This window comes from Bison bison, unplaced genomic scaffold (genome assembly GCF_000754665.1).
Source record: "Bison bison bison isolate TAMUID 2011002044 unplaced genomic scaffold, Bison_UMD1.0 scf7180017864236, whole genome shotgun sequence".
NCBI lineage: Eukaryota > Metazoa > Chordata > Mammalia > Artiodactyla > Bovidae > Bison > Bison bison.
The window spans coordinates 98,931-124,143 of record NW_011494808.1 but is presented as its reverse complement, the minus strand read 5'-3'; the positions used below and the strand labels follow the sequence as shown (position 1 = coordinate 124,143).

Sequence of the window (25,213 nt, the reverse complement as noted above, 5' to 3'; positions counted from 1 at the left end):
TTTATATATTTGTGAATATATAAATATATATGTGAATGTTTGCATATATGCATATACATGTGTATACACATACAATTTTACTTATTTTACATATTACAGAATGGCTATACCTTTGGGTTATATAAATTGTTTATTTTTACCACTTTAAAAAGAAAATGAGTGTGACTTCAAGGAACCGTATAATGTGTGTATAAGTTTTTAGGCTGCTAACTAGCTTCTGTATGAGAGGTAGTAATTAATTATCTACCTCTCACTTCTTTCTGAAATATGCCTTAACTGGGTTAAAATTATAATTATACAGTTGGGACATATTAGTAGCAATAATGGCAGAAGACAACCATCTCAGGGTAATGGGTTGTGTAATTGCTTTTCAAAAGACAAACTAGCTTTTTTGATATTTGGCAAAACTAATACAATTATGTAAAGTTTAAAAATAAAATAAAATTTAAAAAGGAAAAAAAAAAAAGACGAACTAGTTTTATCTTAATGTTATATCTGATTATTTCAGAATATAAAAGAAGATAGCCAAAGTCAAGATTTAAATGAATACAGAATATTATATTTTGTGCAAAGTAACCTTTATTTTGTTTATAATACCTGTAATCAAAAAAATAATGAGTCTGAAAAATTTTAGTAACAACTGTTCAGTTTTGATGGGATCAATCATAAGATAATTTTAGAATGTGCCTGTGAATACTGTAGAGCCTGACAGAGGATGAGATGGTTGGATGGCATCACCAACTCAATCCACATGGGTTTGGGTAGACTCCAGCAGCTGGTGTCTACCAGGGAAGCCTGGCATGCTGCGGTTCATGGGGTCACAAAGAGTTGGACACGATTGAACGACTGAACTGAACTGAATACTGTATTGAAGTAAAATTAGAATTTGGATTTTTAAGAATTGTATACTTAGAAATTGGTTGTGAAGTATTTAATTTGCTCTTAATAGAGGTCGTCATCGTCGTGAAGTCACTCAGTCGTGTCCGACTCTTTGTGACCCCATGGAGTGTAGCCCACCAGGCTCCTCCATCCATGGAATTTTCTAGGAATAGAGGTAGTACAATTTTTCTTTATTTCTGTAATTCACCTAAATGGGAGAGATTCAGTAGTTCATCAAAATGATTTTCTGGCTTTGTATCATGTAAATGGTTATTTTTAAAACTTCCACATATTTTTAAAAGAGCTAAAGTTCTGTATAATTTTACTACATTCACCTATTGATATGGGAGCTCTTTCATTGTCACTTTGGTTAACAGGGAGCTAAGCAAATTTTACTATATACCAAAAATCCTTTTTAATTAAGTGACTATACCACCTTGGGCAACTGTGGTGGTTTTTATCTTACCAGTTCTGAGTCTAAAGTCAAAAAAATTTGGGGGTCATTTTTTTAATACCTAAAACTATTTTTGAAATTTCTGAGATTGCAAACAGAAAGTAACGGATTTGACCTCCTATCTCATAAATAGAAGAATGCTAGAAATACTTAAATTTGTTTGGTATTCTCCATTATTTATTTATTTTTTGTAAGATACTAAATTTTTAATGCAAATGCATCACACTGTAAGGGCTTTTTACAAAATAACAGAAATTATTGTTCCTAACTGCAACTGAGAAGAATTTTATATCTTTATTTTTTAATTCATTTTAAAATTTAAGTATAGCTAATTTACAATGTTGTGTTAGCTTCAGGTGTACAACAAAGTAATTCAGATGTGTGTATATATATTCTTTTTCCTCTGGTGTAGGAAATGGCAACCCACTTCAGTATTCTTGCCTGGAAAATCCCATGGACAGAGGAGCCTGGTGGGATGCAGTCCATGGGGACACAAAGAGTCGAACAAGATTGAGCACACATGCAATGATGATTCTTTTACAGATTCTTTTGTATTATATGTTACTGCAACACACTGACTATAGACCCCTGTGGTATACAGTAGACTGTTGTTATATACCTATTTTATACATAGTAATGTATATCTTAACGCCAAACTCCTAATTTATGATAGTCTCCATTACTTCTCAGTTAAATAGCAATGTAGGAGCTGCATAGGATGACAGTATGGAGATTCCTTAAAAAACTAGGCATAAAACCGCCATATGACACAACAATCCCACTCCTAGGTATATACCCTGAGGAAACCAAAATTGAAAGAGACACATGTATCCCATTGTTCATCGCAGCACTATTTACAACAGCCAGAATATGGAAGCAACCTCGATGTCCATCGACAGATGAATGGATAAAGAAGTTGTGGTACATATACACAATGGAATATTACTCAGCCATAAAAAGGAACACATTTGAGTCAGTTCTAATGAGGTGGATGAACCTAGAACCTATTATACAGAGTAAAGTGAGTCAGAAAGAGAAAAATAAATACCATATTCTAACACATATATATGGAATCTAGAAAAATGGTACTGAAGAATTTATTTACAGGGCAACAATGAAGAAACAGTCATAGAGAATAGACGTATGGACATGGGGAGAGGGGAGGAGAGGATGAGATGTATGGAAAGAGTAACATGGAAACTTACATTACCATGTGTATAACAGATAGCCAATGGGAATTTGCTGTATGGCTCATGAAACTCAAACAGGGACTCTGTATCAACGTAGAGGGGTGGGATGGGGAGGGAGGTTCAAAAGGGAGGGGATATATGTATACCTATGGCTGATTCATGTTGAGGTTTGACAGAAAACAGCACAATTCTGTAAGCAATCATCCTCCAATAAAAAATAAATAAATTTTTTAAAAAGAGGTGCATAGGATGAACTGTCGAAGAAATTCAGCCAGCTTTCCCTAGGTTAATTTTAAATGTTATTAATATAAGCAAAACTATTGGTCTCAGCATATATTGTATATGTTACAAGAATGAATTGAAAGCTCATAGAAAATCAAGTTCATTTCTCTCCATAATATTCTCTTATCCTTAAGAAAAACTTTGATCAAACACTTAATCAACAGTTATCACACTCCTGTGCTCCAATAAGAGATTTTGTTTTTCTCCATTTTCATACTATTGGTGACTCTAATAAATTAACCATTCAAACTTCATAAGCTTTTGATCAACTGGTAGTTTGTGCTTTCAGATACAGGATAGAAACTAAGTCTTCGTAGAAAGGATCCTATAAGGTATTCTAAACTATTTGAATTTAAGAATTAGACTCATAGGTACAGGATATGGAACTTAAGCTGACACTGATTAGACAATTTCACTATGGTGTGAATTAGATATATCATATGGCTGAATCAGAATTTACTGGAATCCTTTATATCCAAAAATAAAATGCCATACAAAAGCAAACTGCTAACTCAAGATCCAGGGAAGTAAAAATTAATTATTCAGGGATAAATTAAATAATGAGAAAAATTAATTGTGGTTATGCTATTCTGATGATAAATGAGAAAGCTTTTCTTTTTCCTTCAGTTCAGTTCAATTCAGTTCAGTCACTCAGTCTTGTCCAACTCTTTGCGACCCCATGAATTGCAGCACACCAGGCCTCCCTGTCCATCACCAACTCCTGGAGTTCACTCAAACTCACGTCCATCGAGTCAGTGATGCCACCCAACCATCTCATCCTCTGTCGTCCCCTTCTCCTGCCCCCAATCCCTCCCAGCATCAGAGTCTTTTCTAATGAGTCAACTCTGCATGAGGTGGCCAAAGTACTGGAGTTTCAGCTTTAGCATCATTCCTTCCAAAGAACACCCAGGACTGATCTCCTTTAGGATGGACTGGTTGAATCTCCTTGCAGTCCAAGGGACTCTCAAGAATCTTCTCCAACACCACAGTTCAAAAGCATCAATTCTTAGGTGTTCAGCTTTCTTCACAGTCCAACTCTCACATCCACACATGACTAATGGAAAAACCACAGCCTTGATGCATTTCTAATCTTCACTTCATTAGCTATATGCTTTTATAAACTGAAATGAAACATTTTACACTAGTAACTGGCTCCACATGTCTCTTCAAATTCAGAAACAAAACTTTTACTGTTTCTTCACTTTTAATGGCAATGTAATTATTTATACTCTTGATAATGGTCCACACTTATTGTCCTGCAAGCTTCCCAGGTGGCTCAATGGTTAAAAAAAAAAAAAAAAAATCCACCTGCCAAGGCAGGAGACACAGGATACATAGATTCTATCCCTGAGTCCCTGAGTGGGGAAGCTCTCCTGGAGGAGGAAATGGAGACCCACTCCAGTATTCTTATCTGGAATACTAACCCATGGACAGAGGAGTCTGTGGGGTCGCAGAAGTGTCTGATACAATTGACTGAGTACACACACAATAAATAACTAGAAAACTAGACTTAAGTGTGCTACTGCAGAAGAGCAGAGAAGTAGCTGCAGAAAGAATGAAGAGACTGGGCCAAAGTGGAAAGGATGCTCAGTTGTGAATGTGTCTGGTAGTGAAAGTAAACTCTGATGCTGTAAACAACAATATCACATGGGAACATGGAATATTAGGTCCATGAATCAAGGTAAATTGGACATGGTCAAGCAGGAAATGACAAGAGTACACATCAACACTTTAGAAATCAGTGAACTGAAACAGATGGGAAAGTGCAAATTCATTGAGATGATCATTATATCTACTATTGTGGGCAAGAATCCCTTAGAAGAAATGGAGGAGCCCTCATAGTCAACAAAAGAATCTGAAATGCAGTACTTGAATGAAATCTCAAAAATGACAGAATGATCTGTTTGTTTCCAAGGAAAAACACTGAACTTCACAGTAATACAAGTCTATGTCCAGCTAATAATGCCGAAGGAAGTTGAACAGTTCTATGAAGATGTACAAGACGTCTAGAACTAACATCAAAAAAAGATGTCCTTTTCATTATAGCAGACTGGAATGCAAAAGGAGGAATCAAGAGATACCTTCAGTGACAGGCAAGTTTTGGCCTTGGAGTACAAAATGAAGCACAGCAAAGGCCAATACACTGGTCACAGCAAACATCCTCTTCCTACAAGAGACAAGTCTACACATGAACATCACTAAATAGTCGATACCAAAATCAGATTAATTATATTCTTTGCAGCCAAAGAAGTGAAGCTCTATACAATCAGGAAAAAACAAGACCTGGAGCTGATTGTGGCTTGGATCATGAGCTCCTTAGTGCAAAATTTAGGCTGAAATTGAAGAAAGAAGGGAAAACCACTAGGCCACTCAGGCATGACCTAAATCAAATCCATTATGATTATACAGTGGAGGTGATAAAACAGATGCAAGGTATTAGCTCTGTTAGATAGAATGCCTGAAGAACTATGGATGGAGGTTCATAACACTGTACAGGAGGCAGTGACAAAAACATCCCCAAGAGAAATAAATGAAAGAAGTCAAATGGTGTCTGAGGAGGCCCTACAAATAGCTGAGAAAAGAAAAGAAGCAAAAGGCAAAGAAGAAAAGGAGAGGTATACTCAACTGAATGCAGACTTCCCGAGAATAACAAGGAGAGATAAGAAAGGCTTCTTAAGTGAACAATGCAAAGAAATAGAGGGAAACAGAAGAATGGGAAAGACTAAAGATCTCTTCAAGAACATTAAGAGATATGAAAGAAACATCTCATGTAAAGATGCACACAACAAAGGACAGAAACAGCAAGGAAGTAACAGAAGCAGAAGAAATTATGAAGAGGTAGCAAGAATACATAGAAGAATTATACGAAAAAGGTCATAGTAAACTGGACAACCATGATGGTGGGTTCACTCACCTAGAGCCAGACATCCAGAAGCGTGAAGTCAAGTAGGCATTAAGAAGCATTACTACAAACAAAGCTAGTGGAGGTGATGGAATTCCACCTGAGCTATTTCAAATCCTAAAAGATGATGCTTTTAAAGCGCTGCACTCAATATGCCAGCAAATGTGGACAACTCAGCAGTGGCCACAGGTTTGGAAAAGGTCAATTTTCATTCCAATCCCAAAGAAGGGCAATACTAACGAATGTTCAAACTACTGTACAATTCTTCTCATTTCACATGCTAGCAAGGTAATGCTCAAAATCTTTCAAGCTAGGCTTCAACAGTACGTGAATTGACAACTTCAAGACGTACAAGCTGAATTTAGGAAAGGCAGAGGAACCAGAGATCAAATTACTAACATCCACTGGATCATAGAAAAAGCAAGAGAATTCCAGAAAAATATCTAGCTCTTCTTTAATGACTATGCCAAAACCTTTGACTTGTGGATCACAACAAACTGTGGAAAACTCTTAAAGAAATAGGAATAACAGACAACCTTACTTGCCTCCTGAGAAATCTGTATGCAGGTCAGGAAGCAACAGTTAGAACTGGACATGGAACAACAGACTGGTTCCAAATTGGGAAAGGAGTACATCAAGGCTGTATATTGTCACCCTGCTTATTTAACTTATATGCAGAGTACATCATGTGAAATGCCCGGCTGGATGAAGCAGAAGCTGGAACCAGGATTGCTGAGAGAAATATCATAAGCTCAGATATACAGATGACACCACCCTTATGGCAGAAAGTGAAGAAAAACTAAAGAGCCTCTTGATGAAAGTGAAAGAGGAGACGGAAAAAGTTGGCTTAAAACTCAACATTCAGCAAACTAAGATCATGTCATCCGGTCCAATCATTTCATGGCAAATAGATGGGGAAACAGTGAAAACAGTGACAGACTTTATTTTTGGCAGCTCCAAAATCACTGCAGATCATGACTGCAGCCATGAAATTAAAAGACTCTTGTTCCTTGTAAGAAAAGTTATGACCAACCTAGACAGCATATAAAAAAGCAGAGACATTACTTTGCTGACAAAGGTCCGTCTAGTCAAAGCTATGGTTTTTCCAGTAGTCATGTATGGATGTAGAGTTGGACTATAAAGAAAGCTGAGCACAAAAGAATTGACACTTTTGAACTGTGGTGTTGGAGGAGACTCTTGAGAGTCCCTTGTACTGTACGGAGACCCAACCAGTCCATCCTAAAGGAAATCAGTCATGAATACTCATTGGAAGGACTGATCCTGAAGCTGAAGCTACAGTCCTTTGGCCACCTGATGCGAAAAACTGACTCATTGGAAAAGACCCTGATGCTGAGGAAAATTGAAGGTGGGAGGAAAAGGGGATGACAGAGGATGAGATGGTTGAATAGCATCACCGACTCGATGGACATAAGTAAGCTCTGGGAGTTGGTGATTGACAGGGAAGCTTGGCATGCTGCAGTCTATAGGATCACCAAGAGTGGGACACGATTAAGTGACTGAACTGAATGAACTGTGCACTTACCATGAACGACTTTTATGATAAATGATACCTCTATAAGGCTATTTTAAAAAGCATTGGTTGGTATATTGTCAAAATCAGCATAAGTATAAAATATAATTGTTAAAACACTTAAAATTTTTACTTCTAATTACCATTTCAGGACCACATATAGTGCCATCTTCTACAAATGTTTCATCTCTGTCTTCAGGATTTTGAACTGTGGTAAATGTGTCTCTAGGTAACTTCTCAGCATTCAGAAATGCTGATGCACATATTTCATCTTGTACATGCGTATAGATCACAGATAAATTTGGTTGCGATACTAAAGTTTTATATGGCCAGGCACAAACTAATTTTCCGCACAATGTGTGACTAAAAGCATAAAGAAGGAAAAAAAACTCTTATTATTTACAGAAATAAAGTAGATTGCTGATACAGCTAACTTTAAAAAGTATTTTGATAATTTAAATCCAAATTTCAAATGTTTTCTCTAAGTAAATTTTAGGAGCATATCAATTCATGTATGATGTGGCTCTCTGTGTTTTGTGAGGAAACGTAGCAAGGGAAAAATGAACTATTTTTGCAATCTGACAGCCCTGATCTGTTCTATATTAGCTTCTGAAATTTGAGCAAGTGATTACAGGTGTTCCATATTTTTCATTAGTAAAATGGGATAAATGATTCTAACTACAAACATTTGATATATATAAATATACATTTAAATACATAGTATAAATATAAGTATATATAAAGGACTTCACACAATGACTACCTCATCCCGTCAATAGACATGATTTTTATGATCACTGATATAACATTATAGCTATTGGACACATGTTATCTGTAGGAAGTAGGTAGTATTGTTCAGCTCAGATCATAAAACAGAGAAAACCTGTTATAAAATGGCATCTTAGTTTGTACATGTATTCCAGAATCTTAGCAATATACAAGCTATATTCCAAACAAAATTATAATTTTCTAAATACATACCTAAACAAACAAAAACCCCTGCCACAGTTTCCATATCTATCTCCTCTTGCATTTATTTCATCAAAACAAGCAAATGGAGCACCTCTAGCCCCTAAAAGAAAAAAGAAATTGTACAGAAAAGGTTGACTGAATTATTATGACCCGAATAACCATGTTGGTATGATCACTCACTTAGAGCCAGATATCCTGTTGTGTGAATTCAAGTGGGCCTTAGGAAGCATTACCATAAACAAAGTTAATGGAGGTGATGGAATTCCAGCTGAACTATTTTAAATCCTAAAAAGATGATGCTGAGAAAGTGCTACATTCAATATGCCAGCAAATTTGGAAAACTCAGCAGTGGCTACAGGTCTGGAAAAGGTCAGTTTTCATTCCAATCCCAAAGAAAGGCAATGCCAAAGAATGCTCAAACTACCGCACAATTGTTCTCATTTCACACACTAGCAAGGTAATGCTCAAAATCCTTCAAACTAGGATTCAAAATCCTTCAAACTAGTATGTGAACCGAGAACTTTCAGATGTACAAGTTGAATTTAGAAAAGGCAGAGGAACCAGAGATCAAATTGCCAACATCCACTGTATCACAGAAAAAGCAAGAGAATTCCAGAAAAACATCTAGTTCTGCTTCATTGACTATGTTAAAGCCTTTCACTGTGTGGATCACAGCAAAATGCGGAAATTCTGAAAGAGGTGGGAATATCAGACCACCTTACCTGCCTCCTGCAAAACCTGTATACAGGTCAAGAAACAATAGTTAGAAATGGACACGGAACAACAGACTCGTTCCAAATTGGGAAAGGAGTACATCCAGGCTATATACTGTCACCCTGCTTATTTTAACTTATACGCAGAGTACATCATGCGAAATGCCAGACTGGATGAAGCAGAAGCTGGAATCAAGATTGAAGGGAGAAATATCAATAACCTCAGATATGCAGATGACACCACTCTAACAGCAGAAAGCAAATAAGAACTAAAGAGCCTCTTGATGAAGATGAAAGAGGACAGTGAAAAAGCTGGCTTAAAATTCAACATTCAAAAATCTAAGATTTTAGCATCCAGTCCCATCACTTCATGGTAAACAGATGGGAGAAAATTGGCAACAGTGCCAGACTTTATTTTCTTGGGCTCCAAAATCACCGCGGAGAGTGACTGAACTCATGAAATTAAAAGACAGTTGATCCTTGGAAGAAAAGCTATGACAACCCTACACAACATATTAAAAAAAAAAAATACAGAGACATCACGTTGCCAACAAAGGTCCATATGGCCAAAGCTATGGTTCTTCTAGTAGTCATGTGTGGATGTGAGAGCTGAACCATAAAGGTTGAGCGCTGAAGAACTGATGCTTTTGAACTATTGTGCTGGAGAAGAGTCTTGAGAGTCCCTTGGACAGCTAGGAGATCAAGCCAGTCACTCCTAAAGGAAATCAACCCTGAATATTCATTGGAAGGCCTGATGCTGAAGTTGAAGCTCCAATAGTTTGACCACCTGATGCGACGAGCCGACTCACTGGAAAAGACTCTGGTGCTGGGAAAGACTAAGGGCAAGAGGAGAAGGGGGCACAGAGGATGAAATGCATCCCTGACTCAATGTACATGAGTTTAAGCTAACTCAAAAATGAAGGACAGGGAAACCTGGCGTGCTGCAGTCCATGGGGTTGCAAAGTGTTGGACATGACTGAGCAACTGAAGAGCAACAACAACACATACAAGGCAAATCTGAAGCAATTTTCAAGGTAGACGATGGGTGCCCATGGGAGTTTTTAGCACAGTTTACACGCCAACCTGAAGAGGGTGAGCTAGGATGAAGAATACATTAAAGAGAGTTGTCATAGGACCATACTATGAATTATCCCATGTGAGGAAGCATTGCTAGCCTATTAGTTTCCTGGGGCTGCTGCAACAAAGCATCAAAAACTAGGTGGCATAAAATAACAGAAATTTGTTTTCTCACAGTTCTTGAGACTAAAGTCGGAAGCTAGGATGTGGGCAGGGCTGTCCTCTCTCTGAAGTCTCTAGAGGAGAACGTTCCTTGTCTTTTCTAGCTTCTGACGTTTACTGGCAATCCCTGGAATTCCTTGGCTTATTGATGTATTATTCCAGTCACCTGGCCATCTTCTCACTTTGTTTATAGATTGCTTCCCCTCCGTGGAATGCCTAAATTTCCCCTTTTATAAGGGCACCAGTCTAATGACCTCACTTTCACTGGATTGTCTCTGTACAGACTCCATTTACAAATAAACCCATATTTGAGCTACTGGGGATATTAGGACTTATTGAAATAAATTTCTAGGCCCAAGATAGAGCCATTCCTGGTGGGATGCCAGGTCAGCAAACCAAAACATAGATAACTTTCACGGCCCTATAAATACTCCCCTTGACCAGAAACACAGTATATCCAGCCAGCCAAACCCAACCGCCAAGAATCTGTAATGATTTCTTTGTTCTAAATAAGGTCTGATATGCAATTCCAGTCAATTGGTGGAAGCTAAATACTTTTCCTTTATTCCCTGATTGCCTTCTTTTATGCAAGCTCACAGTCCTGTTTCCTTGTTTCATAGTTCTCTGGACTCCTGAGAGGGGAGATCGTCTGCTTCATGAAGCAAAAAAATAAAATTTGCTTCAGTTCAGTTCAGTCACTCAGTTGTGTCCAACTCTTTGCGACCCCATGGATCGCAGCACGCCAGGCCTCCCTGTCCATCACCAACTCCCGGAGTTCACTCAGACTCATGTCCATCGAGTCAGTGATGCCATCCAGTCATCTCATCCTCTGTCGCCCCCTTCTCCTCCTGCCCCCAATCCCTCCCAGCATCAGAGTCTTTTCCAATGAGTCAACTCTTCACATGAGGTGGCCAAAGTACTGGAGTTTCAGCTTTAGCATCATTCCTTCCAAAGAAACCCCAGGGCTGGTCTCCTTTAGAATGGACTGGTTGGATCTCCTTGCAGTCCAAGGGACTCTCAAGAGTCTTCTCCAACACCACAGTTCAAAAGCATCAATTCTTTGGCGCTCAGCCTTCTTCACAGTCCAACTGTCACATCCATACATGACCACAGGAAAAACCATAGCCTTGACTAGATGGACCTTAGGTGGCAAAGTAATGTCTCTGCTTTTGAATATGCTATCTAGGTTGGTCATAACTTTCCTTCCAAGGAGTAAGTAAAGTGTCTTTTAATTTCATGGCTACAATCACCATCTTCAGTGATTTTGGAGCCCAGAAAAATAAAGTCTGACACTGTTTCCACCGTTTCCCCATCTACTTGCCATGAAGTGATGGGACAAGATGCCATGATCTTCGTTTTCTGAATGTTGAGTTTTAAGCCAACATTTTCACTCTCCTCTTTCACTTTCAACAAAAGGCTTTTTAGTTCCTCTTCACTTTCTTAGATCAGTTAAATTGTACTCTTTGAATATTTTAACAGACTTAACATATCATTTTGTTAATCTTCCATAACAGGAAGATTCTCATCAATCTTATTCCATGTACTTCAAGGTTTAATAGAGTTCATTCCGATATTGTCATCATTTTGTTTACCTCTTTTCATTTTTCATTTTATGCATTTTGTCTTTTACAGAATTTTCATGACTGTTTTAATGAAAGCTTGGAAGAGTCATCCTGCAGCTGGTGTCCAGAGATCATTTTGAACCATGTTGTTGCTCTGCTCTCTTGAATGTATTAATATAGTGCATGGTGATTTGGCAGTTTCTCTTCACATTTTTAGGAAAATATTTAGAGGAAAAATAAAAATCAGCTGAAGTAGAAGTCAAACAATGAACTGATGAGGTGGATCATAAGCTCAAACTTCTACATAAGTCCCACATTCCATGTATCTCCTAGGGGTTCTGCTTCTCTGATCAAACTGTGACTGATGCAGTTGACAGAGGAAACAGCAGTTCAAGCTCTGAAAATCAGCATGAATTTTTTGTTTTTAGAACCGACCCATCAAAAAACTGAACCATGTATGATTCTGAAGGATAATTTGATATATCACAGAAAATAGATAAAGCATCAGAAATGATATGATCCAAAGCTGTGTTTCAGCCAGCTTTTGCTGGGTAGCTGTTTCTCTTCTGTATCTGACCTAACAGTCGATGATCTGCTTCAACTGAACCATTTGTCATTGACTATAAACTTGTTCTGCTTTTGTTGCAGACACCACATAACAAAGTAATGATTAATAAATATTCAAGTGGACAGAAGTACTGAAGAGACATTTTCCCAAAAGGGAAATGTGAATGGCCATCAAGTGCATGAATAGATGTCAAAGAGAGAAATGCAAATAAAACAACAATATCACCTGGTCAGAATGGCTATCATCAAAAAGAACATGAATAACACATACTGGAGAGAATGTGAATAAAGGAATCCTCATACACTGTCGGCAGGAATGTAAATTGGCGGAGCCACTGTGGAAAACATTGTGAGTGTGTAAGTTGCTTCAGTTATATCCGACTCTGTGACCCCATGGACTGTAGCCCACCAGGCTCCTCTGTCCATGGGATTCTCTGGCAAGAATACTGGAGTGGGTTGCCATTTCTTCCTCCTGAAGCTTTTTCTCAGAATCAAGAAAATTTTACTTCCTTTAACATTAATATACACTGGGCCTATACATAGCATGGGCTTCCCAGGTGGCACTGGTGGTAGAGAACCTGCCTGCACAATGCATGTAGATCTAACAGACATGGGTTCGATCCCTGGGTTGGGAAGATCCCCTGGAAGAGGGCATGACAACCCACTGCAGTATTCTTGCCTGGAGAATCCCATACAAAGAGGAGCCTGGTGGGTTATGGTCCATCAGTTCAGTTCAGTTCAGTCACTCAGTCGTGCCCGACTCTTTGCAACCCCATGAACCAGTTCGGCATGCCAGGCCTCCCTGTCCATCATCAACTCCCAGAGTTTATCCAAACTCATGTCCATTGAGTTGGTAATGCCATCTAACCATCTCATCCTCTGTCGTCCCCTTCTCTTCCTGCCTTCAATCCATATGGTCCACAGGGTCGCAAAAAGAGTCAGACTCAACTGAAGCAACTCAGCACATACATACATACTATATACTTATTTTAAAATTACACTTACATTTTTTATAGCATTAAATAACACCATTTGGGATAATCAGAATTTAGAAACTACAAGGAAAACTGTGGTCATTACCTTCTCCAATTAATCTGCTACAGTGTTTGTTAGTAGACCTACACCGTCCGTCATAACAGAAGGCGTCACCCGACGCGCAAGGCTCTCCATTACGTGCGTAAGTGTCAGGCACACACATTGATTCATTCCCAGTACAAAATTCTACAAAGTCACATTCATCAGCTGCTTCTCTGCAAGGTGTATTAACTGGTTTTATCTGGAGAAAAAAAGAAACATAAGAAAAAATTATACATCAATGATACCCAAGTAGTTTTCTTTCTCTTCAGGCTTGAAATTTCCACCCATTTTTACCCCAGTAGCTAAGAGCAATGAGCCAACCGTCTTCATGTTAACTGTGTAAGTGCTGCACAGACATTGAGGTGATTGAATTTACTATGCATAAAGGAGTGGGTGTTGATGGTGTGAGATATGAGAAACTGAACGGTAAGGAGACTACAATAATTATTAAAAAGTAAGAAAGTAGAGATAAGGAACGATTATAAAAATTACTTTCAACTCACTAAGAATATACGCAACACGTGCAACCTCCGGATTCTCCATATGCCATCCATAAGCAGAAAATAAGCAACCGTTCACAAAACAATAAATATGCTTCATAAACATTTAGAAAAAAGTTTGAAGGACACACAAGAGAAGGTTTGTTTTACATACCACATTGAAAACAACTATAAAAAATGACTTGCCCAATTACATATCTCTAATCTCTTCAGTGCTTACTATTAGCTCATAGCTTCAGGGTACCCTTTATGCATATCTACTTTTGCAAACAAATATCTAAATACCACCACGGCAAAGCCTTTTATTCAGCCCAAGCCCCAATACCCTCATGGCTATCATCAGTATCTTACACAACTAAGTCAAAATTTTTCCAGCTTCAAGGTCCTAGTTGTTGTTCAGTCACTCAGTCGTGTCCGATTCTTTGGGACTCCATCCGTGGACTGAAGCCCCAGCTTATATAACATTTACTGCCACACCTCACAAAGAGAGTTTCTGGATACTTCTCTTATTGTCAACAAGTATCCACTACCTGCAGTAAATCTGACACAAGTTCTCCAAGCAATGGGTGGGAAGACAAAACACAATACTTGTGTTGCCTAAGCTTACAGAGTTAACATTCAAATCAAAACCAATAATTAAAATTGTTTCTAAAAGAAACACATATAAATATAATGAGAAGGTATTTTATTTGCTTTTTCAGAATGCAGATTTTTTTTTACATATGTGTATAATTGGCAATCTTCCTTTTCTTCTAATTTATTTTATCATTAAAACTTTACTGCATAGAAAGTACAGAGATTTTCCTTATAACCCCTGCTGCACACAACCAAGTACATGATGCGTTTTTTGCAGTTGACGACCTTACACTGACACATCATAATCACTCAAATTCCATGTATATTAGAGCTCTTTCCTGCTGTTTCACATGCTAGGTGGAGATAAGTGAGCACTTGCAGTGCCCTAACGTCCTTCATGCTCTTCCTATTCATCTCTTCCTCCGTGCCTGACAACTACTGATCTTCTCACTGTCTCTAGAATTTTCCTTTTCCAGAATGTCATATAGTTGGAATCATACAGTACATAGGTTTATTAGAAGGGCTTATTTCACCTAACTTCTTTTTCAGTATTTAAATACCCAGTTCCTCAAAAGTTATTTGAACCAAGATTTATCATTGTACTTGCTTCCTTCATTAAAGTGGGTTTATTTTTCTTTCCATGGCTCTTTTAATTCCCAAATAACCTTAATTTTTTAAACCTTCTGACTCCTTGTTTCACATCATTTTCTCCTAAAATATTTTTATTTTATTTTTCTTGTCGTTCTACATATATTTTTATTCTTGCCAAGACTGTCAGTCTGTACATAAAATGTATAATCTGGGTACAGGGGTGTGTCCCTTTATATAACTGAACCAGGGATAAGTGGGTTAAATTTATTGTTTCCGACCATTACACCAGTCTTAATTGCATAGTAAAAAAATTACTGTATCAGAAAAATCATAGCCTGGGCTATATCCCTTTCCATAATTGGGCTCAGAGACTAATTAGAATCATAAACACTGCCCCAGTCTCACCAGCAGTTATTCAGGTATCCCTGTGGGCATGTAAATCTGATTTCTGAGGCAGAAAATGTATTCCCTTTGGGCACAGTAATGACTCTACATCACTATACTAGCTGTCTTCAACAACTTGATTAATTTTTCAAGTTACCATTAATATGAATTATTAATACTATACTATGATCAATAATGGAAAAGAGGAGGAGAGAGGTATCAGTAGAGTGGGGAAATAGGTGATTTTTCAGACTGTATATACCATGGATAAGAACACCTTTGTGGGAGCCACAGAATCCCCCCCAAAAAAATTTCCAGTCCCCTGGAGAGTAAAAATATCTGCAAGTTGATGCACTGAAGTGGGTAAGAAGAACAGTTGCACTTCATCCACATCACCTCTCACCCAAGGTGGCCTGTGATTTCTCCAACAGAGGAAAGTGAAAGTGATGTGAGAGCTGGGTTTCCCCAGCCTTGTGAGACACTGGCCATGAGGCCCACTTTTATCCTGCCCCACCCAGAACGCTGAGGGAACTGGCACCGTTGAATAGTCCGGAGACACCTTGTTTCCCAGGTTTCTTGATTTCCCAGGCGAGAATACTGGACTGAGCTGCCATTTCCTTCTCCAGGGGATCCTCCAAACCCAGGGATCGAAGCCGGGTCTCCTGCATTGGCACGCAGATTCTTTACCACTGAGCCTCCAGGGAAGGCCCTGGAGACACCGAGGAATAGGGAAAAGGGATGGGAGCTCACAGCAACAGCGTGTGGCGCACAACAACCAGCATCCTAAGAACTGGCTCACGGGCTCGTGCCAACAGGATGCCTCGCCTGAGGACACACAGCTCAGGCATGCCACACACCCCATCTACAGCCAGCACCCACACTCTCCAGCAGATGGCGCACGTGAATCCCCAACAACTTGGTGCACAGGGACGTCAGCAGCTGGCCGGAACCTCCTAACTCAGAGAAGGTGCGCAACTTTGAACACTTCAAGGCACTACCTTGGGGAAAATAAATGGAAGGCTTTCCACATTCATACTGGCTTTGCAAGACTGAGAGAAAGCATACAATCCTAATCTTTCCCACTGTGAGGGAGTGAGAGGAATGGAGTAAATACACCCACAGGAAAGGTCTGAGAGACGCTCTGAACTCTAGCTGGGCTGACTGGTGCCTGACTTGTCTCCCAAGGCCAGCTGGTTAACACAGGAGGAGATGGCGACTTCTTCAGATGCAAAGACAGCAATGCCAAGACTTCAAGGAACATAAAGAATCAAGGAAACAAGATACCACCAAAGAAACAAAATAAATCTCTGTGGAAGACACCCCAAAATGGAGATGTACAAACTGCCTGACAGAAAAATTAATCATCATTAGTCCAATGAATTATAAGAGAGAACAGATAGACAAATAAATAAAATCTGGAAAATAATACATGGACAAAATGAGACACTGAACAAAGAGAGTTTGTTTTTTTTTTTTTAAGGAACAAGATAAATTCTGGATCTTAAGAATAAAGTGAACTGACAATTTTCACACAAAAGCTGCAGGAGCACAGTTGAACAAGCAGAAGAAACAATGAACTCATAGACAATTATTTTAAATTATTCAGCTGGAAGAACAAAGAATAAAAAATAAAGAAACTCTACAGTATTTATGGAACATCATCAAAATAAACACTGTATGCATATGTTAGTCCCAAAAGGAGCAAAGAGAAAGGGCAGAAAACTGACAGAAAAGGAAACAGATGTACCAAAAGGGAAGCCACATAAGACTGTAAGACTACTGAACAGAAGCCTCGTAGCACGAAGAGCGGGGCGGTAATTTCAAAGAAAAACATTTGCCAGCTAAGAAAACTGTATCTAGTAAAGCTGTCCTTTACAAATGAAGAAGAGAGAAAAACTTTACCAGAAGAACAGATGCTGAGGAAGTTCATTGCCACTAGACTTCTCTCTCTCTCTCTCTCTCTCTCACACACACACACACATACACAATGCCCTCTGAAGAGAGTTCTTTAAGTCAAAATGAAAAGATGCCAGTTAGCTTCATGAAAACATGTAAGAGTATAAAAACTGTTGGCAAAAGTAAGTATTCAGTAAAGTTCAAATACTCCAATACTATACATAATATGCCCACATGCTCAGTTGCTTCAGTGTGTCCAACTCTTTGTGACCCCCAAGGACTGTGGCCTGCAAGGCTCCTCTGTCCGTGGGATTCTCCAAGCAAGAATGTTGGAATCAGTTGCCATGGTCTCCTCCAGGGGGGTCCTCCTGACCCAGGGATCAGACCTATGTTTCCTGCACCTCCTGTGTTGCAAGCGGATTCTTTATCCACTGAGATACCTAGGAAGCCCTATATACATAATGTGGTGCTATGTTAATCACTTATAACTCTGATATAAAAGTTAAAAAATAAAAGCATTAAAAATAACTAGAACTGCAACAATTTGTTCAAGGATGCACTCTATCAAAAAATGTTATAACAGCATTAATAGCATGAGATGTGGGGGGAAAGAAGTAAAAGCGTAGAATTTTATATGAAATTGAAGCTGTTATCTTAAATAGCCTGTTATCACTATAAAATGTTTTTATAAGTCTTGTGATAATCACAAAGAAAATACTGTTAGTCAAAACACAAAATACAAAGAGAAATGAAACAAAGCATACCATCACACACGCACACAAAAAATCATCACAAAGTAAGACAGTAAAAGAGGAAAAATGGGACAAAAGAACTACAAAATGTACAGAAAGCAACACTATGGCAACAGCAAATCCTTCCTTTAAAACAATACTTTTTTTATGTGCGTTTCTTTTATTTATTCATTTTTAATATAAATTTATTTCTTTTCATTGGAGGCTAATTACTTTACAATATTCTAGTGGTTTTGCCATACATTGACATGAATCCACCACGGATGTACATGTGTTCCCCATCCTGAACCCCCCTCCCTCCTCCCTCCCCATCCCATCCCTCTGGGTCATCACAGTGCACCAGCCCCGAGCATCCTGTATCATGCATTGAACCTGGACTGGCGATTCGTTTCACATATGATAATATACATGTTTCAATGCCACTCTCCCAAATCATCCCACCTTCGCCCTCTCCCACAGAGTCCAAAAGACTGTTCTATACATCTGTGTCTCTTTTGCTGTTTGAAAGTAAATAAATTATATTCAACAATCAAAAGACACAGAGTAAACAGATGAACTAAAAACAAGACAACTATACGCTGCCTACAAGAAACTCATTTAAGCCTTCAGGATATAAATACACAAAAAGCGAAAGGATGGAAATAAGTAGTCCATGAAAATGGCAAAGAGAGCAGGGAGGGCACACTTCAGTTCACTTCAGTCACTCAGTCGTGTCCAACTCTCTGCAACCCCATGAACCGGAGAACGCCAGGCCTCCCTGTCCATCACCAGCTCCTGGAGTTCACGCAAACTCATGTCCATTGAGTCAGTGATGCACACTAATATCAGATGAAATATCAGATAAAATCAGATAAAATATCAGAGGGCACACTAATATCATATAAAATAGACTTTAAGTCAAAAACTGTCACAAGAGACACAGAATGTTATTATATAATGATAAAGAGATAAATTCATCAAGAGGACATAACAATTACAAATACATACGCACCCAACCTTAGAATACCTAAATATGCAAAGCAAACATTAACAGAACTAAAGGCAGAAAGTCACAAACACAGTAATAATAATAGGTGACTTCATTACCATACTTTCTTTTTTTTTTTTTTTTAACTTTTGTACATTTATTGCTGATGACATTGAGAACGTCAGCTGGCTACACCGGCCAGAACTTAGAACACACATTCTTTGGAGAACTCAGTCAATGTACATAAAGGAAAGTATGGGATATAATGACATTTAAACAGCATTGTCTATAGGAACAAAGAGAAAAAGCACACTTTCAATATTGGCTAGATCATCCATAACAGAAAAATCCATAGCAAAACACTAGATTTGAACAACATTACAGACCTAATGGGCCTAAGAAACATACAGAGAACATTCCATCCAGTAGCACCAGAATACACATTCTCTTCAAGTACATGTAGAACATTCTCCAGGATAGAGCATAAGACAAAGCCAAGTCTTAAAACATTTAAAAAGACTGAAATCAGATCAAGCATCCTTTCCAACTTGAAGAAACAACCAAGCTCAGAGTTAGCAGAAAGAAGGTAATAATACATATTAGAGCAGAAATAAGTAAAATAGAGATTTGAAAAACAATTAAAAAAATACATCAAAGAAAACTAAGAGCTGGTCTTTTTGAGAAGACAGAATTGGCAAATTTTTAGCTAGGCTAACAGGGGAAAAAAGAGACAACTCATAAAATTATAAATGAAAGAGGAGGCATTACAACAGATATCACAGACATACAAGAGATGATAAGACACTATAATTATATACCAACAAATTTTATAACCTAAGAGAAACCTAGAAATAACCTTCCAAGGTTGAATCATGAAAAAGTTGGAAATCTGAACAAACCTATAATGGGCAAAGACACTGAATTAGTTATCAAAGACCTCTCAAGAAAGAAAAGCCTGGGATGATCTGACAGTTTCTCCGTTGAATTCTATTAAACAGTTAAAGAAAAATTAAGGCCAATCCTCCCTAATCTCTTTAAAAAAAATTGAATGCAAGAAAACATTTTCAAACTCATTTTGCAAGACCAGAATTACTCTCAGAACAAAGTCAGGCAAAGACATCTCAAGGGGAAAAAAACTTCATGCCAATGAAAACAGATGCAAAAATTCTCAACAAAATACTAGCAAACCAAATTCAATGGCACATTAAAATGTTCATATGCCATCATCAAATGAAATTTAGCCCTGGGATCCAAGTTCACTTGAATATACATGAATCAATAAATGCAATATACTACATGAACAGAATGAAGTATTTAAATAACACGATCATCTCAATACACGCAGAAAAAGTTAATATAACTTTGTTAATAACTCTGACAAAAGTTAATATATTTTCATGATAATAAAACTATCAACTTAGCTATAGGAAGGAATGCACCTCAACATAATAAGGGCCACGTAAGATAATCCCACAGCTAACAAGCCAAGGACTCCCTCTCTCACTACTCCTATTCCACTTAGTACTGGAAGTCCTAGTCGGAGCAATGAGTCAAGAAAAAGAAATAAATGACATTCAAACAATTTCTGTTTGCAGATGACAACATCCTATATATAGAAAAACATAAAACGGTTAAATAAAAATGAATTGTGTAAAGTTGCAAGATACAAAACCAACATAACAAAAATCAATTGTTTCTTTACAGTAAAAATGATCTACAAAAGAAATTAAGAAAAAAATCCTATTTATAATAGCATCAAAAATAATAAAATGCTTAGGAATAATGCTAATTAAGGATATATAAGATCTGCACACTGAAAATTAGAAAATATTGAAGAAGGAAATCCATGATGAAAAACTGATTTTTCTCTGTGTCCTTTGTAATAAATAAATAATAAAGCAATAGTCATGAGTATGCTATATGCTGAGTCCTTTGAGTTTTCTACTGATTCGTTAAACCTAGAGACAGTACTGGGGACCTCTAAGAAAGGACAGAATTGTCATCATAACAATTCTGAGTCTTACAATCCATTCACATGGAGTATTCCATCACTCACTTAGATTTTTTTTCTTTTTCTCACAAATGTTTTAAGTGTATTTCTTCTGCATTTCTATTGTTAAGAGTATTTCTGGGACTTCCCTGGCAGTCCAGTGGTTAAGGATGTGCCCTGAAATGCAGGGGATGAGGCTTCAATCCCTGGTAAGGAAACTAAGATCCCACATGCCAAAGAGTAACTAGAAAGTCTGGATGCCTTAACCCAGAAGAGCAAAGATCCTGCATGCTGCAACTAGAACCCATCACAGCCAAATAAATAACTAAAATGTTTAAAAAGACTCTGCTTTAAAAAAAAAAAAAAAGAACAGGAATATTCCTAAGTATTTTTATGCTACTGTGAATGGGATTTTAATTTCATTTTCAGATTGTTCATTGCAATTACATAGAAATTTAATTAATTTTTGTACTGTGTGTATCTCATGATTTTTTATAAACTCATTTAATTGTTTTAAAGGGTATTTTTGATGGATTCCTTAGGATTATTATATATATGCAAGATCATGTTATCTGCAAAGAGAGAGAGTTGTGCTTCTTCCCTTCCAAATTGAATGTCTTTTATTTCTTTTTTCTTACCTGACTACACTGTCTGGAGTCTCTAGTACAGCATTTAATAGAGGTAATGGAAGTCTGTATTCTTGCTTTTTGTTTGATTTTAGGGGGAAAGGACTCAGAATTTTTATATTAGTATGATGTTAGCTGTAGGTATTTCACAGATGCTCTGTGTCAGGTTAAGTTCCTTCCTATTTATAACTTGAAGACAACTTTATAAATGAGTGGTTATTACATTTTCTATTTTTAATTAATTTTTACTGGAGCATAGTTGTTTTACAATGTTGCATTTTGTTTCTACTGCACAGCATAATGAATCAGCCATAGGTATTTGTTGTCGTTGTTCAGTCGCTTGATCATGTCCGTCTCTTTGCAACCCCAGGGACTGCAGCACGCCCGGCTTCCTTGTCCTTCAGCATCTCCCAGGGCTTGCTCAAACTCATGTCCATCAAGTCAGTGATGCCATCCAACCATCTCATCCTCTGTCATCCCCTTCTCCTCCTGCCTTCAGTCTTTCCCAGCATCAGGGTCTTCTCTAATGAGTCAGCTCTTTGTATTAGGTGGCCAAATATTGGAGCTTCAGCATCAGTCCTTCCAATGAATATTCAGGATTGATTTCCTTTGGACTGACTGGTTTGATCCCCTTGCAGTCCAAGGGATTCTCAAGAGCCAAACATATATCCTCTCCCTTTCAGAATTCCTTCCCATTCAGGTCGCTACAGTGCATTTAGTACAGTTCTCTGTCCTATACACAGCATGCTCCATTAGTTATATTGCTACGTCGTTTTTCTGCATATTTTGAAATGATCATGTATTTTATTTTCCTTTATTTAAATAATGTGGTGTACTACATTAATTAAATCAATGTGCACTACTGAAATAAATCCCTCTTGGCCATGGTGGCATTCTTTTCACAAGATCCTGGATTCTGTTTGTAATTTGAAAAGGATTTTTGCATCAGTATTCATGAGAAATATTAATCTGTAGTTTTCTTGTGAGGCCTTCATCTGGCATTGGTGTCAGGGTAACACCATCATCTAGAATGAGTTTTAAAGTATTCCTCTCTCTTACATATTCCAGGAGAGATTGTGTATGTATTGTGTGGTATACAATACACCATACAATACACAATACATCATACACCAATACACAATGTTATCAAACATTATTATTTCTTCTTTAAATGTTTGATAATATTCACCAGTGAAGATATCTGGATCTGGGCTTTACTTTGTGGAAAGATTTTAAGTTCCTAATTCAATTTTACACTTGCTTATTCAGAATTTCTATCTCTTCTTAACTCAGTTTTGGTAATTTGCATCTTAGGAATTTTTCCATTTCACATAAATTGTCTATTGCTTGGATATACTAGTTTAGTATATTTTCTTATAATTATCTTAAATCATGTAAGAGCAGTATGGATTCTCCTCTTTCATTTCTAATTTTGGTGATATGTTACCTCTCTATTTTTCATGGTCTAAATAAAGGTTTGTCCATTTTTGCTGATTCCTTTTGAAAGAAGCAACTTTGGTTTCAGTGATTTCCTCTCAACCATGATTATTTCTTTCATGATGCTGACTCTGGATTTAATTCTCTCTTTTTTGTACATTTATAAAATACAACCTTATAGAATAGTTTCTTTAAATATTTACATATTTCAATATATTTAAGTATTTAAAGCTAAAATTTTCCCTCTAAGTACTGCTTTAGCTGTACACCTCTTGATATGTTGCTTTTTATTCAGTTCAAAATGCCTAATGTTTTAATACTATTTTTTCTTTGACACAGTGATTATTGATGTGTGTTTTTTAATTTCCAGTATTTGTGGATTTATTAAATTCTCTTCATTTGTTGATTTCTAATTTAATTTTGCTGTCATCAGAGGGCAATCTTTGTATGATTCCAGACGGAGAAGGCAATGGCATCCCACTCCAGTACTCTTGCCTGGAAAATCCTATGGATGGAGGAGCCAGTAGGCTGCAGTCCATGGGGTCGCTAAGAGTCGGACATGATTGAGCGACTTCACTTTCACTTTTCACTTTTATGCATTGGAGAAGGAAATGGCAACCCATTCCAGTGTTCTTGCCTGGAGAATCCCAGGGACGGGGGAGCCTGGTGGGCTGCCATCTATGGGGTCACACAGAGTCAGACATGACTGACGTGACTTAGCAGCAGCAGCAGCAGCCTTTTGAAGTATACTGAGACTGGTTTTATAGCCTAGCATGTCCATCCTCAAAGATATGTATTATTATAAATAATGCATATTCTGCTGTTGCTGGGTGGAGTGTTCAGTAGGTGTCAATTTAGTCCAATTGCTTGATAGTGTGGTAAATGTTTTCTATATCCTTGCTATTTTCAGCATAGTTGTGGGAGACCCTGAGCCAGCCCTAAGAAAGCTTCATCCAGATTCCTGACCCATAGAAACTGTGAGGATAATTTAAGTTTGGGGCTAACTTGTTAAGCAATGATAGATAAGTAACATACCATGACCCTATAAAACCTGGCCCTCGTCTACATCTCTGACCCCTTCTGTCTTAGTAGGGGCCCTCCACAAAACAGGACTTGAGGCAAAACTTATAAGCTAATGCTTCATTAAGGTTTGGGAGGCTAGATAGACAAAAGCAAAACAAATAAAGATAGTTGGTACATTACTAAGGTGACCAAAGCTTTATCAAAAATTTTATGTACTTTTTCTGTCAGGGAGGTTTTCCCTGGAAATAATACATGAAACATGGCAGCTGAAGTCAATCTGTCACTAGAACTGAGCAGAAAACCATGGCCACGCAGATTGAGATTGTCCCATGGACTCAGTCCAATGTGCCATCTCCTACCACACTGCTATAGCAAATCGAGTGATAAATACTCATATTTCAATGAATTCTTAATTTGTACAAAGTGATTTACCAGAGATTTGTTTCATTGCCTTTACAACACGAGATAGTTTACAAAATATCTGACTTGTCAACCACATTTTAGAAACACATATAACAGTCTTGTTAAATAATTATTATTTGAATCGGTGTTTCTAACAAAGAATCCATATTTTGGAAATAAATATTAATTAGACCTTTGTTTTTTAATCAAAGGCACTGAGCAGAAAAACATGCCTTAAAAATTCTGGAGAAACACATTAACACGGACCAATACACTCTTTTCTTATCCATCATTAAACTTGAAGAGTATAACAGATGACTTTTATTCCTTTATTGAATTCCCAGTTCTAGATCTTTCTATTGTTTCTTTTTCTTGAATCTTTTACACAAATTCTTCTCTTTGTCATTTATCAGTTCAGTTCAGTCTCTCAGTCGTGTCCAACTCTTCCCGACCCCATGAATCGCAGCACGCCAGGCATCCCTGTCCATCACCAACTACCGGAGTTCACTCAGACTCACATCCATCGAGTCAGTGATGCCATCCAGCCATCTCATCCTCTGTCACCCCCTTCTCCTCCTGTCCCCAATCCCTCCAAGCATCAGAGTCTTTTCCAATGAGTCAACTATTCGCACGAGGTGGCCAAAGTACTAGAGTTTCAGCTTCAGCATCATTCCCTCCAAAGAAATTCCAGGGCTGATCTC

At 37.8% G+C, this 25,213-nt stretch overlaps 1 protein-coding gene across 1 annotated transcript in view; it reads right to left on the bottom strand.

Moving 5' to 3' along the window:
- The window catches only part of LOC104993253 (disintegrin and metalloproteinase domain-containing protein 5-like), a 154,401-nt gene that overhangs the window by 50,362 nt on the left and 78,826 nt on the right, over positions 1-25,213 (bottom strand). Inside the window, exons 14-16 of the mRNA XM_010846437.1 lie at positions 13,372-13,567; positions 8,220-8,310; positions 7,382-7,601 (exon numbers count right to left, since the gene is read on the bottom strand). Coding sequence (XP_010844739.1) covers positions 7,382-7,601; positions 8,220-8,310; positions 13,372-13,567 — 507 coding nt within the window. The remainder of the gene's footprint in view (positions 1-7,381; positions 7,602-8,219; positions 8,311-13,371; positions 13,568-25,213) is intronic.